The 14,732-nt window shown below is 46.7% G+C and overlaps 1 protein-coding gene across 1 annotated transcript in view; it reads left to right on the plus strand.

The window, feature by feature from the left end:
* The window catches only part of LOC311514758 (scavenger receptor cysteine-rich type 1 protein M130-like), a gene marked incomplete at its 5' end in the record, with an annotated part of 82,476 nt that overhangs the window by 56,217 nt on the left and 11,527 nt on the right, over positions 1–14,732 (plus strand). Inside the window, 6 exons of the mRNA XM_084617451.1 lie at positions 6,846–7,163; positions 8,679–8,993; positions 11,059–11,385; positions 12,183–12,218; positions 12,602–12,739; positions 13,691–13,783. Of these exons, the coding sequence (XP_084473577.1) occupies positions 6,846–7,163; positions 8,679–8,993; positions 11,059–11,385; positions 12,183–12,218; positions 12,602–12,739; positions 13,691–13,783 (1,227 nt within the window). The remainder of the gene's footprint in view (positions 1–6,845; positions 7,164–8,678; positions 8,994–11,058; positions 11,386–12,182; positions 12,219–12,601; positions 12,740–13,690; positions 13,784–14,732) is intronic.

A 14,732-nucleotide genomic window follows, 5' to 3' on the forward strand; every position in this document is an offset into this window, starting at 1 on the left:
GGGCTTGGGCAACAAGCACAGACTGGTGGGACCGCATAGTGTTGGAAGTCTGGGACGATTCCCAGTGGCTGTGAAACTTTCGCATGCATAAGGGCACTTTCATGGAACTTTGACTTGCTTTCCCCTGCCCTGAGGTGCAAGAATACCAAGATGAGAGCAGCCCTCACAGTTAAGAAGTGAGTGGCACTAGCCCTGTGGAAGCTTGCAACGCCAGACAGCTACCGGTCAGTCAGGAATCAATTTGGAGTGGGCAAATCTACTGTGGGGGATGCTGTGATGCAAGTAGCCAACACAATCAAAGATCTGCTGATATCAAGGGTAGTGACCCTGGGAAATGTGCAGGTCATAGTGGATGGCTTTGCTGCAATGGGATTCCCTAACTGTGGTGGGGCCATAGACGGAACCTATATCCCTATCTTGGCACCGGAGCACCAAGCCGGCGAGTACATAAACCGCAAGGGGTACTTTTCAATAGTGCTGTAAGCACTGGTGGATCACAAGGGACGTTTCACCAACATCAATGTGGGATGGCTGGGAAAGGTACATGACGCTTGCATCTTCAGGAACTCTGGTCTGTTTCAAAAACTGCGGGAAGGGACTTTATTCCCAGACCAGAAAATAACCGTTGGGGATGTTGAAATGCCTATAGTTATCCTTGGGGACCCAGCCTACCCCTTAATGCCATGGCTCATGAAGCCATACACAGGCAGCCTGGACAGTAGTCAGGAGCTGTTCAACTACAGGCTGAACAAGTGCAGAATGGGGGTAGAATGTGCATTTGGACGTTTAAAAGCACGCTGGTGCAGTTTACTGACTCAGTTAGACCTCAGCGAAACCAATATTCCCACTGTTATTACTGCTTGCTGTGCTCTCCACAATATCTGTGAGAGTAAGGGGGAAACGTTTATGGTGGGGTGGGAGGTTGAGGCAAATCGCCTGGCTGCTGGGTACGCACAGCCAGACACCAGGGCGGTTAGAAGAGCACAGGAGGGCGCAGTGCGCATCAGAGAAGCTTTGAAAACCAGTTTCATGACTGGCCAGGCTACGGTGTGAAAGTTCTGTTTGTTTCTCCTTGATGAAACCCCCCCGCTCCTTGGTTCACTCTACTTCCCTGTAAGCTAACCAGCCTCCCCTCCTCCCTTCGATCACCATTTGCAAAGGCAATAAAGTCACTGTTGCTTCACATTCATGCATTCTTTATTAATTCATCACACAAATAGGGAGATAACTACCAAGGTAGCCCAGGAGGGGTGGTGGAGGAGAGAAGCACCAGGAGGGGTGATGGAGGAGGGAAGGACAAGGCCACATAGCACTTTAAAAGTTTAAAACTTTTGAATGCCAGCCTTCTGTTGCTTGGGCAATCCTCTGGGGTGGAGTGGTTGGGTGGCTGGAGGCCCCCCCCACCGTGCTCTTGGGCATCTGGGTGAGGAGGCTATGGAACTTGGGGAGGAGGGTGGTTGGTTACACAGGGGCTGTAACAGCGGTCTGTGATCCTGCTGCCTTTCCTGCAGCTCAACCATACGCTGGAGCATATTAGTTTGATCCTCCAGCAGCCTCAGCATTGAATCCTGCCTCCTCTCATCATGCTGTTGCCACCTTTCAGCTTCAGCTCTCTCTTCAGCCCGCCACTTACACTGTCTGCCTCCACGCATTCGTCTGTGCTCTGTCAGTGTGGGAGGACAGCATGACCTCAGAGAACATGTCATCGCGAGTGTGTTTTTTTCACCTTCTAATCTTTGCTAGCCTCTGGGAAGGAGAAGATCCTGTGATCCTTGAAACACATGCAGCTGGTGGAGGAAAAAAAAGAGACAGTGATATTTAAAAAGACACATTTTATAGAACAATGGGTACACTCTTTCACAGTAAACCTTGCTGTTAACATTACATACATAGCACATGTGCTTTCGTTCCAAGGTCGCATTTTGCCTCCCCCCACAACATGGCTAGCCTCTTCCCCCTCCCCTCCGTGGCTAACAGCGGGGAACATTTCTGTTCAGCTACAGGCAAACAGCCCAGCAGGAACAGGCACCTCTGTATGTCCCCTTAAGAAAAGTACCCTATTTCAACCAGGTGACCATGAATGATATCACTCTCTGGAGGATAACAAAGAGATAAAGAACGGATGTTGATTGAATGCCAGGAAACATACACTGCAATGCTTTGTTCTACAATGATTCCCGAGTACATGCTACTGGCCTGGAGTGGTAAAGTGTCCTACCATGGTGGACAGAATAAGGCTGCCTTCCCCAGAAACCTTTTGCAAAGGCTTTGGGAGTACATCCAGGAGAGCCGCGAATGCTAGGGCAAATTAATCATTAAATATGCTTGCTTTTAAACCATGTATAGTATTTTAAAAGGTACACTCACCAGAGGTCCCTTCTCTGCCTGGCGGGTCCAGGAGGCAGCCTTGGGTGGGTTCGGGGGGTACTGGCTCCAGGTCCAGGGTGAGAAACAGTTCCTGGCTGTCGGGGAAAACCGGTTTCTCCGCTTGCTTGCTGTGAGCTATCTACAACCTCATCGTCATCATTTTCCTCGTCCCCAAAACCTGCTTCCGTGTTGCCTCCATCTCCATTGAAGGAGTCAAACAACACGGCTCGGGTAGTGGTGGCTGAACCCCCTAAAATGGCATGCAGCTCATCATAGAAGCAGCATGTTTTGGGCTCTGACCCGGAGCGGCCGTTCGCCTCTCTGGTTTTCTGGTAGGCTTGCCTCAGCTCCTTAAGTTTCACGCGGCACTGCTTCAGGTCTCTGTTATGGCCTCTGTCCTTCATGCCCTGGGAGATTTTGACAAATGTTTTGGCATTTCGAAAACTGGAACGAGTTCTGATAGCACAGATTCCTCTCCCCATACAGTGATCAGATCCTGTACCTTCCGTTCGGTCCTTGCTGGAGCTCTTTTGCGATTCTGGGACTCCATCATGGTCACCTCTGCTGATGAGCTCTTCATGGTCACGTCTGCTGATGAGCTCTGCATGGTCACCTGCAGCTTGCCACGCTGGCCAAACAGGAAATTGAAATTCAAAACTTCGCGGGCCTTTTCCTGTCTACCTGGCCAGTGCATCTGACTTGAGAGTGCTGTCCAGAGCGGTCAGAATGGAGCACTCTGGGATAGCTCCCGGAGGCCAATACCGTTTAATTGTGTCCACAGTACCCCAAATTCGACCGGGCAAGGCCAATTTCAGCGCTAATCCCCTTGTCGGGGGTGGAGTAAGGAAATCGATTTTAAGAGTCCTTTAAGTCAAAAAAAAAAAAGGGCTTCGTTGTGTGGACGGGTGCAGGGTTAAATCGATTTAACGCTGCTAAATTTAACCTCAACTCCTAGTGTAGACCAAGGCTAAGTGATTCAGATTGCTCTGTATTAGTGACTTGCCCTTTTCATTATTTACCACTTCCTAATTTTTGTGTCATCTGCATACTTTATCAGTGATGACTTTATGTTCTCTTCCAGGTCACTGGTAAAAATGTTAAATAGTGTAGGGCCTAGAACCAATCCATCTGGGACCCCACTAGAAGCACACCCACTCCATGAGGATTTTGCATTTACAGTTATACTGTGAGACCTATCAGTTAGCCAGTTTTTAATGCATGTAATATGTGCCATCTTCATTATGTATTGTTCTAGTTTCTTAATCAAAATATGGTGCTATACCAAGTCAATTTTTTTACATAAGTCTAAGGCTATGTGTAACTTTGGAGTTAGGGGTGTGATTCCCACCTCACGAAGACATACTTACGCTAGCTTTCATTGAGCTACCATACTAAAAATAGTAGCGAAGCCATGTAGCACAGGCAGCAATGAGTGGCAGCATGGCTTAGCTGCCCCAAATATGTACCCAGGAGGTCCAGGCAGCTTTGTGCTCAGGGCAGATAGCCTGTATCTCTGCTCACTGTTGCCCATGCTACCATGCTACCACTCTGTTATTCTGCACAGGCTTGATCTCAGATTGACAGGCTTATAATTACTCAGGTCACCCTGTTTACCCTTTTTAAATATTGGTACAACATTAACTTTCTTCCTGCCTTCTGGAACTTCCTCAGTATTTTAAGACTTATTGAAAATCAACATTAATGATACACTGAGCTCCACAATCTCTTTAAACTCTTAGATGCAACTTAACTTAGTAGCTGCTGTTTATCCTCCTGAGTTACCATTGAAATGTGCAACACAATCATGTTATGATTACATCATCTGTCTTTTTTCCAAATACAGAATAAAAATATTTATTGAACACTTCTGTCTTTCCTACATTGTTATTGACAATTTTACCATTTCCATCCAGTAATGGACCAATACTATTGTTAAGATTCCTTTTATTCCTAATATACCTTATTGTCCTTAACTCTGCTGGCCATAGATTTCTCTTTGAGTCCCTTTGCTTTCCTTATCAATTTTCTACTTCCCCATTCTTCTTTTTGTTATATATTGAATTTTTATAGCTGCTTTCACTCCCTCTCTAAGCCAGGTTCTGTATATTGGTCTCTGGAAACTGTTGGATTATTTTAAGGATAAAATGTAAAAATCCATAATCAGCTAGTCCTCTTCACAGCTGCCAAGGGAGACACCTCTTTGTCCTTTTTCAGGAAAAACGGAGACTCTGAAACAGAAGAAGGCAGCCCGCAATGCACCCCTGGCCTAGGAGCAGGGGCACTGTAATTCCGCACATAGGGAACTGGGACCATTCATACTCTATAATTCAGGGAGGGGGAATGTTTGCTTTGTTTATGGAGGAGATTGGGCTCCTGTTGGCCACCGTGCCCCATGCCAGCCCTCTTACCATGTCCACACAGCAAAGTCTTGCCTATATCCATTAAACTGTACACCTTCCACTCCTTGCACATGAGATGGAAGAGCCATGTCTAATCTCCTGCTTCATCACTCCCTAGCAAATGATTCTTCTGTCCATCTTTGCCAATTAAATCTTTCATCCCTGAGCACTGGAGCCAAACAGCAGTGATGTGGGTGGCAGCAGATGAGGTCAGAGCAAAGCTGCAGTTGGATAGGTGGGTCCCTGTGTTTGGACTGGGTAGGTTAGGGAGTGGAGTGTGTCGCTAGGCCTAGAGCACAAGCTTCTCACATGTAGTGTGAAGCACAGAGTGGAGGTGGGTGGGGCAAGTGGTGACTCCAGCCTGGAGCAGTTTACATGGTCAGGCTTTCACCGAGCCGCAGAACCTGGCAGTCTGTCCCAGGACCTGCAGGCTACCAGCTCCATGGGAGTGAGCCAGGAATCCCTGAAAGCCCCAGCTCAAATTAGGCTTCTCAGGACTTCCAGGTTCTCTGCCGTAGAACCCAGAGCCAAGCTCTAGTTAGAATTAGGGCTTCCAGGCTTTCTGCTGCAGAGCTGAAAGCCCAGAATTCCTGAGATTCCTGGCTTAAACTGAGTCTCCCAGGGCTTCCAGGGCTGTCAGGCTCCCAGTTCCATGGTGGGGACTCTGGAAGTCTGGCAAGGCAGAGCTTCCCCAGAGCCATGGGCCATAGAAATGTGGGTCCCCAGTCCCAGGGCAGTCAACATGGTGGGGCTGCCCCAGAGCTTCCAAGACTAGAAGTCTGGGGTCTCCAGGCCTGGGGCAGTAAGCACAATGGGGCTGCCCCAGGGCCAGAGCCAAGAATACTAGAAGCCTGTGGTATCCAGTCCTGGGGCAGCCTGCATGGCAAGGCTCCCCAGAAGCCCTCCAGGCAAGTAAACCTACCTGGCAGAAAGGTTTCATGGGAGTACTGCCTTTGATTCAGTGAAAGTTAATTAAACACAACTGGCTTTTGTGAGAAATTTTGGGTTTGGTGAACCGGCATTTTTAATTTCATTGTAAAATTTCCAACCAGCTCTAGTCATTGCTGTCCTCTGTGACATACATATATACTTTTTTTCTTACAGCTATTTATTTAGGAAATTTTAACAGGTTTATAAATCATAATATTTTTAAACAACATGGATTCTTTGGAATGCAAGGTACTTTATGCACTTTATAAATCTGCAATAACAGTAATTAACTGAAAGAGTATGGACTTCTCCCACTAAGAACTTCAACACATTTATATGCTCAGTGGTCACAATTTTAAAATAAAAAAAAAAAGCTTTTAAAAATTAGGATGGTCTTCCCCATTTCCTGGGAGGTCATTCATCCTTCTATGCATCCTCTCCAACCAGGACAATAGGTAGAGTTCATGAGAAAGGTAATTCAGGCATCCAGAGTTGCTGACCTGGCCTGGAAAAACCCTAAAAAAAAATTATTTTGTTGGCTTCTTATGAGTTTGGAGCTGACTCGGTGATCGTGGGTCACTAACATGCATTGAACAGGGACAAAGAGGACAGGGGGGCTATTTAAAGGAACCACGTGTCCTGGCAGTGCTGGCTTTGGGAATTGTAGCAGGGAAGTGAGGAGCTTGGTGCACTCGTTGCAGTCCGATACTCAGACGCCTGTTAATCACAGCTATCCTACAGCACTGCCACTATCAGTATGTTGGGTGAGCGCTGAGCTCTTTTGCACTGGGCACTTTCGTAACCAAGGGCCTGATCTGCACAGTGCTCCTGAGCACCCCCTGCTCACATTGACTTCAGAGGGAGGTGAGAACCCTTCACACTGAATAGGAGGTGCCCAGCTCCTCACAGGATCTGGCCTCAGAGCTGGGGAAGCCTTTCCCACCATCACCCCCTGCATTTCTGAGTACAGAGACAAATGAAGCCCTTGCTAGAGGCTGCTCCCAGTATCGCAGAACAATAATGAGGGTTATCTTCCACTTAGCCACTTAGCACAGAAATTTGTGTTTCCCTTTACATCTGTGCATTATTTCTAATGCAGTACCAGCGGGGAGTGATATTCAGTGTATTTCCCATCTCTCCTGAGCCCAGGTCGTTCAGCATCACTCCGACTGTTGAATGGAGAGAGCCGGTGCGATGGGAGAGTTGAGATTTCACTCCGTGGTGCTTGGGGCAGAGTGCTGGATGACCAGTGGGACATGAACGATGCCAGCGTGGTGTGCAGGCAGCTCCAGTGTGGAGTCTCTGAGAAAGCTTTTAACCTCCCTAAGTCTGGGCGAGAAACGGGCCCTGTGGGGCTGAGAAGTGTCCAGTGTGCAGGAAATGAGACTCATCTGACTCTCTGCAACGTCTCCACATCTGAGACCACTCAGGCACGAATTGCTGAGGATGTCGGTGTTGTTTGCTCAGGTGACTTACCGTGAAATCTTAAAAATATCCTGTCCTTGTTCAATAGGAACATAACCCACCCCAGGGTCTGCCTCCAGCTCATCTTGTGCTGTGAGCTCATCAGAGCTCAAAAAAATATAGATCTGAGGTTCAAACGTTGACACTTTTATAGTAAACATATTGTTTTATAAACAGAAAAAACATAGCCACATTATAGGGGTAACCTGCAGCAACCTCTGCAGCAACCTCTCTCTCTTTGTCTTGTATTTATTAGAGCTGGTCAAGAACCGTTTTTTATCAAACTTTTTTCTGCTGAAAAATATTTGCAACAGAACATAAATTTTCACAAAAGGCTGTTTTTATTGACAATGTTCAGGTTTTTATGGAAAGACGTTTTTATTTTTTTGAAAAAAAAATATTCATTTTTGTCTAATTTTTTTCCAGGAAAATAAAAATTCTGAGCAGTTCTAATATTTTTAGTGACTTCTTAATCTTAAATCATGTGCTGTCCTACTCAGAAAGGAATAATAGGAAAAGAAAGTCATATGTAAGCCAATTTGATCAAGAGGGCCACAAATAGTGGCTCTGTGACTCAGAAGTTAAGTAGGTTTCAGAGTAGCAGCCGTGTTAGTGTGATATAGTTATGTTCAAATCTTATAACTATGTAATTTTGCTTCATTTAAAGGGAAAAATGAAGACTGTTATTGTTATTGATTGTGCATATTACCATTGTAAAAGATAATTCTATTGTTCTCTTTGCTGATATATTTACTTACTTTAAGAGTCCACAGTAAACATAAACATAGGCCCTTCACACTGGTAACTGTCAAGCAACAGATTTGTTTGTATGTACTGTGCACTGTAATGTTACTGCACCAAAACTTTTATTCATGCATATTCCGGTTGCAGGGTAATTACAGTGCATTAAGGGCCCATTCCTCCACCCATTGTGTTAGTGGAGGTGTTGCTGTTGACTTCACCAGGAGCAGAATTGAGCCCTACCTATTTGGGACTTGCATCAAATTGCCTTTCTTTTTTTATTTGCAAAATAAATTGGTACCATGTTTGCTTTTCTCAAATCCCAGGTACCTCCCAGTTCTGTGAGAATTTAAAAGAAAATTAGAGTTTTTGATAAATGTATTAGCTAATCATAAATTCCTCAAACACCCTTGATGCTTATAATCTTAGAGCTGTTTGAAAAAAATCAGTTTTTCCAGTAAGGGCTGATCCTGAAAACCCTTACTCTCACAATTACTGTCGTTCTTATTTATTTGGGGAATTCCATACGAATTACTCAGATGAGGAACGAATTCACAATTAGGCTCTTACCTTTACATACTTTTTCACAATAGCTTTCTCTAAAAAGTCTTCATAATTTCCTTACTCTACAGATTTTTTTCTTTTCTAAGTTTCTGGTTAAAGACAGATGTTTAAAAGCATTTATGTCTCAGCCATTGTAGCAACCTCACTGACTGGCATGGAAGCTGTTCACTTATCATTTTATTGCACATTAACAGTTAGGATTTATTGCTGCAGGAAGCAGGCGGATCAGGCTGGTGAATGGGGCGGGTCGCTGTGCTGGGAGAGTGGAGATCTATTACAATGGCACCTGGGGGACAGTCTGTGATGATTCCTGGGACCTACTGGACTCCAATGTTGTTTGCAAACAACTGGGATGTGGCCATGCCATAAGTGCAACTCTCACTGCTCATTATGGACAAGGATCCGGGCAGATCTGGCTGGATGATGTGAACTGCTCTGGGAAGGAATCTGATCTCTGGGAGTGTCCTTCCGGGGGCTGGGGCCAGCACAACTGCAGACACAAACAGGACGCAGGAGTTCTCTGCTCAGGTTTGTTCTGTGAATGCTTTGATGGTTGCCAGGGAATTTAATGCGGGGCTGATGTTTGAGGAGAGTGAGAATGATAGAGCCTCTCCCTCGCTGTCGTTGTCTCTTGTCTCGCTCCTACCTCCCTACAAACCACAGACCCAACTGAAAGTCACCAGTTACTATCAGTTCCCACCCAGGGGTATTGGAGATATCACAGCATTTCCATAGTGGTAGGAGGGTCAGTCACTGCTGTATCTTGGCTATCTGTGTGTGTAACTGTTGGGAAATGGTGACTTTCCCGAAGGGTTCACTGTATTGCTAATGGGCCTGTAGTGTCCAGAAGAGTCTCTGATTCTTGGAGTGATTCTCTCTGGCATTTGTACCTGCAGAATAATGCACAGGATCATTAGCGATCACTGGCATTTCATTCTTCACAGCCAGATAGTTGACCTATGTTCGGTTGACTTACAGCCACTGCAGTAATTACTCAGGTGGTTCATGTCCACACTGCCCTCCTTCTGCCAGTGGTGTGCATCCTCACCAGGAGCACTTCCACTGACTTAAGAGGGGCAGTGGAGGAGGGGGGGCTGAGAGCCTGGGCTCTTAGCTCCATGCACAGCTCCCTGTCAGGAGCCCGGCCACTGCCCCAAGGCTCTCAGCTCCCTGCCCCCTGCCAGTAGCACAACTGCACCCCCACACCCAGGTTCTCAGCTCCCTGCTGTCCACTAGGACCACAGCAGCTACCCAGTGGGGAGCTGGGAGCCTGCGCGAGGGAGCTGTGCTCCTGGCAGGGAGCTGGGAACCTTGGGGCAGCAGGGAGTGGGAAGCTGGGAGCCTCTGGGCAGCACCCAGGCTCCTGGCTGGGAGCAGGGAGCTGGGAGCCCAGGCAACAGCCCAGCTGGGAGCAGAGAGCTGTGTGGATGCAGCCCAGCTCCAAAAAGGGAGCTGGGAACTGGGAGTTTCAGGGAAGCACCTGGGCTCCCAGAGGGGAGCCAGGCGCCTTGGTGCAGCCAGGCTCCCCACATGGAGCGGGGAGCTCGAGCAGCAACACAGCTGGAAGCAGGGAGCCAGGATCCTAGGGAGTAACCAGCTCCGAGCGTGGAGGAGGTAGTCTGGGCAGCAATCTGGCAGGGAGCAGGGAGCCTGGGGGCACCTGGGCTCTAGCTGAAGCCCCCACACAACTTTCTTGTCAATTTCATGGTTCTAGCATGGAGCTGTGAAATTGACATGAATCATAGAATCATAGAATATCAGGGTTGGAAGGGACCTCAGGAGGTCATCTAGTCCAACCCCCTGCTCAAAAGCAGGACCCATCCCCAATTAAATCATCCCAGCCAGGGCTTTGTCAAGCCTGACCTTAAAAACTTCTAAGGAAGGAGATTCCACCACCTCCCTAGGCAACGCATTCCAGTGTTTCACCACCCTCCTAGTGAAAAAGTTTTTCCTAATATCCAACCTAAACCTCCCCCACTGCAACTTGAGACCATTACTCCTTGTCCTGTCCTCTTCCACCACTGAGAATAGTCTAGAACCATCCTCTCTGGAACCACCTCTCAGGTAGTTGAAAGCAGCTATCAAATCCCCCCTCATTCTTCTCTTCCTCAGACTAAACAATCCCAGTTCCCTCAGCCTCTCCTCATAAGTCATGTGTTCCAGACCCCTAATCATTTTTGTTGCCCTTCGCTGGACTCTTTCCAATTTATCCACATCCTTCTTGTAGTGTGGGGCCCAAAACTGGACACAGTACTCCAGATGAGGCCTCACCAATGTCGAATAGAGGGGGACGATCACGTACCTTGATCTGCTCGCTATGCCCCTACTTATACATCCCAAAATGACAGCCAACAGCTGATGTAAGTAACCCTCAGTGTCCACATGGACACTGCATTGCCCTAACTCCATAGACATAAGCCCTACACCTCTCGTGGAGGTGGAGTTATTATGTTGATGTAGCAGGGCACTTACATTGGTGGGAGCAAGGCTATAGTGGGTACACTGACATAATCAGTCAACCTTACGCTGTAGTGTAGACCAAAAACTTTCAGGATCATCAATTTAAATTCCCTTTTTGTGCATTTCCTTCTAGAGTTCACAGATCTGAGGCTGGTGAGCAGCAGTGACTGTGCTGGGCGCCTGGAGGTTTTCTACAATGGGACATGGGGCAGTGTTTGCTCAAATCAGATGACTGGCATCACCCCGACAATTGTATGCAAACAGCTGAACTGTGGAGATGGAGTGCTAACTGCAGGAGAATTTCAACATGGGGAAGGTTCTGGTCTCACGTGGCTGGACCATGTTAAGTGCACTGAGCAGCACAGCTCCCTTTGGCAGTGTCCCTCAGGCCCATGGAAATGGCAGTCATGTGATCACCGAGCAGAAGAGACCCATATTATTTGCAATGATTCTTCAAATGGTAATTATAAAAAAATGTATAAAAGAAGTGGGGACCCATGGTGCAATCCACTAGTAAGACCCCAGAAAAGCCTCTCAGTAGAAAGCATAATTTGTGCAGCTCTTTGGCTATTGAGCCTTTTGGGATGAACAATCAGAGATGGGTCCAGGATGTGCAGTTCGGGTCAGGATCAGAATTCCCCACAAGTCTGTTTGTGAGGATGTGTGTGTGAGAGAGGGGTGTTGTGGGTGAGTTTCAGTTCCATTTTGAGCCCAACTGTAATAACAATATTTCTCTTCTATGGATTTTTATACTAACGTGGGTGACTTTCAGATGATTAATCTGTGCACATTTGAACCCCTTGTATGAAGTGAGCTGTAGCTCATGAAAGCTTATGCTCAAATAAATTTGTTAGTCTTTAAGGTGCCACAAGTACTCCTTTTCTTTGAACAGACTCAGATATACAAAAACAAACACAGCAGCAGAAGCTATGCCTAAAGATTTCAGCATCCATAGTAAAAACTGAATAGCAAATCCATAAATGATAAAATACACCAATTTTTCGATTTTTCCATTATAAAGTGCTGAAATTAATGGTTTAATATGCAGATAAACTCTATTATCATCTGTGTCATGCACACTACTCAATTTGTTGTCTCAGAATTTTATTTCCATAAGAAGAAAAGGGAAACCATCTCAGACACTGTTTGACAAATGTCCACACACAGAGACTTTGAGAGTGGATGTTCTCCCATGTAACAAACACATCACCTGCCCCTTACTTCAGACTCTAACTCTCTTTTCCTTTCCCTTTGCAGGTGTGATGAAGACAACAGCTTCACTGTTTAGAAGAGGTAAAATATTCCCCTCCCATCAAGGATTAAATTTACCTGGTGCCAGGGTCACAGAGGAATGAGCTGGAACCTCCAGCCTGAGCGAATGAGCTCCTTTATACTGAGTGTGAAATCTAAGGACTGAATGACACATGTGTGAATGACACCTGGGTGGGAGCTGCAGGCTGTGCTGAGCAGGATGATTCCTGTCTATTGGTTCTAGCCACCAGAGCAGGGCCCATGATTTAAACAGCAGCCTGTGAGCTGCCCCTGTAGCGCACAGACTGTGTCCCAGCCCGTTACCCTGCTGCCCTGGGCCATGCAATGAGTGACTGAGGAGCTCCCTGGGGCCCCCTGACTCTCACAGGATAATTACTCCTTGTTGCATATTCATTTCCACCCAGCTCCCCCGCGCCGCCCTCCGACCGACAGTGGGAGAGTCACAGTGCCCGTGGTCATCTGCATTATCCTGGGGGCCTTGCTCTGCCTGGTCTTAATCATTCTGGGCGCACAGGTGCGAAGTGCCAAGGCACAGCGCAAAGGTGGGTGCTGATTAGTGTCACTGTCTGAAATGCCTCTGCAATAGCAGGGGGAGCTGCAGGTGTGGAGAGGGCCAAGGCTGTGAGAGGACCTAGAGCTGGATCAGCGCAGGGTGAGGGGAGGATGTAGCTGAGGAGAGGGAGGACCCTTGGTAAAACTATGAGGTTCCATGTGAAATCTTGTTTTATTTAATATTTTCCTTGATGATCTGGCCCTGGAAATGAACAGCACAGCAGAGACACTTGCACATGACACTGAATTGGGAGGAGTTGAGAGCAGTGATGAGGACAGAGAAATAATTCAAAGAGGATTAAAGAGATTGCAATAGTGGCAGAAAATAACATGTAGAGATTCCATTTGGAAATCTGCAAGAAAATCCATGTGGGGCAAAGTTTCTGAACAGAGAGATTGAGTGGGAGAGAGGGTATGAAGAAGGAGAAATGCTGGAAAAGAGCCTTGGTGATAATGTCTAAAAGATCAAAACACTGATATTAATCCATGGCACTTAGAGTACTTTCCATTGATAAATCACTGCACAACCATTAGTTAATTCCTCCCCACAGGGTCACTGGCCAGTAGATAAGTAAGTACTATTATTTCCACTTTGCAATTGGTGTAAACACCAAGTTGGTGGAAGAATTATTTAAGGTGATACAAGGAGGACTAACCAGGAGCAATGGGATGAGAGCATGAGGGAACATTTAGGATGAACACGAGGAAAGACATTATGATAGTAAACCTGTCCATGGAATCGTCTCCAAAGGGACGTTGTGGAATGGGATGTGGCTCCCATCAGCTGGGACACTCACTTGAATATAGCCTGGACAGAGCAGTGGGAATGTGCTGTAAGGCTCAATCTTGCACTGCCCCCAGAGGGAGGGGCTGGATGATCTAATAGGTTTTCCCAGCTCTACTTTCTATGACCCTGGGCAAATCCTGACCTTTGTTTCCAGACTCCAGAAGATCCTCGGACCCTTTCACTGAAGCCATATATGAGGAGATCGATTATAACCTGAATGGAGAGAAGCAGATGTTGGGTCGCTCAGGTCCGTGTGTCTCATTCCTAACGGAGCAAATATCTACTGCACTTTCCATCCCGAGGCCCTGACCCAGAGCTAAAATCTCAGCCCTCATCCCTGGGATCCCTGGCACACTGTGGATACAGATTTCTTAGTGATTTACTCCCACATAGCACTCACTCTCCATTGGTGTAAATGACACCACAAGGTGCATCTATCTCCAGGTTTGTTGTGTGATGAACTCATGAAGATGACAGGTTTCAGAGTAACAGCCGTGTTAGTCTGTCTTTGCAAAAAGAAAAGGAGTACTTGTGGCACCTTAGAGACTAACCAATTTATTTGAGCATGAGCTTTCGTGAGCTACAGCTCACTTCATCGGATGCATACCGTGGAAACTGCAGTAGACATTATATACACACAGAGAATGGTCTCTGTGTGTATATAATGTCTACTGCAGTTTCCACGGTATGCATCCGATGAAGTGAGCTGTAGCTCACGAAAGCTCATGCTCAAATAAATTGGTTAGTCTCTAAGGTGCCACAAGTACTCCTTTTCTTTTTTCATGAAGATGAGCTTCCTCCCCACTCTTCTCTGCTTGTTCCCATTCTTGGAACAGACATCCTGCAGCCTTGGGCCTTGTCTTCACTGAAAAGAAAAGGTGTGTTCTTAACTTGGGATAACTAACACAAGGTAACACCTCAGTGTAGACAAGACAGTTTGTAGCTTTCACATGAGTTAGCAGGTGGAGTTGGAGATTTTTAAATTCCTTGTTAAAGGTCACACTCAGTCCCCCCCGCACCTCCTAGGTTCAGCATGGATGTTCCCAGCATCTTCCCAGTCTGATTTTATCCTCCCCAAACCCACGTTTACCACAATAAAATGGATATTTCTCAGTGTCACTGTGCATTCAGCATCTTCCCTAAAAGAAGGAGACCAGAAATCTTTCTCCCAGCCCCCAGATGCACCAGCCATTTGT

The sequence above is a fragment of the Lepidochelys olivacea genome, assembly GCF_965140295.1.
Source record: "Lepidochelys olivacea isolate rLepOli2 genome assembly, chromosome: 1".
NCBI classification, from domain to species: domain Eukaryota; kingdom Metazoa; phylum Chordata; order Testudines; family Cheloniidae; genus Lepidochelys; species Lepidochelys olivacea.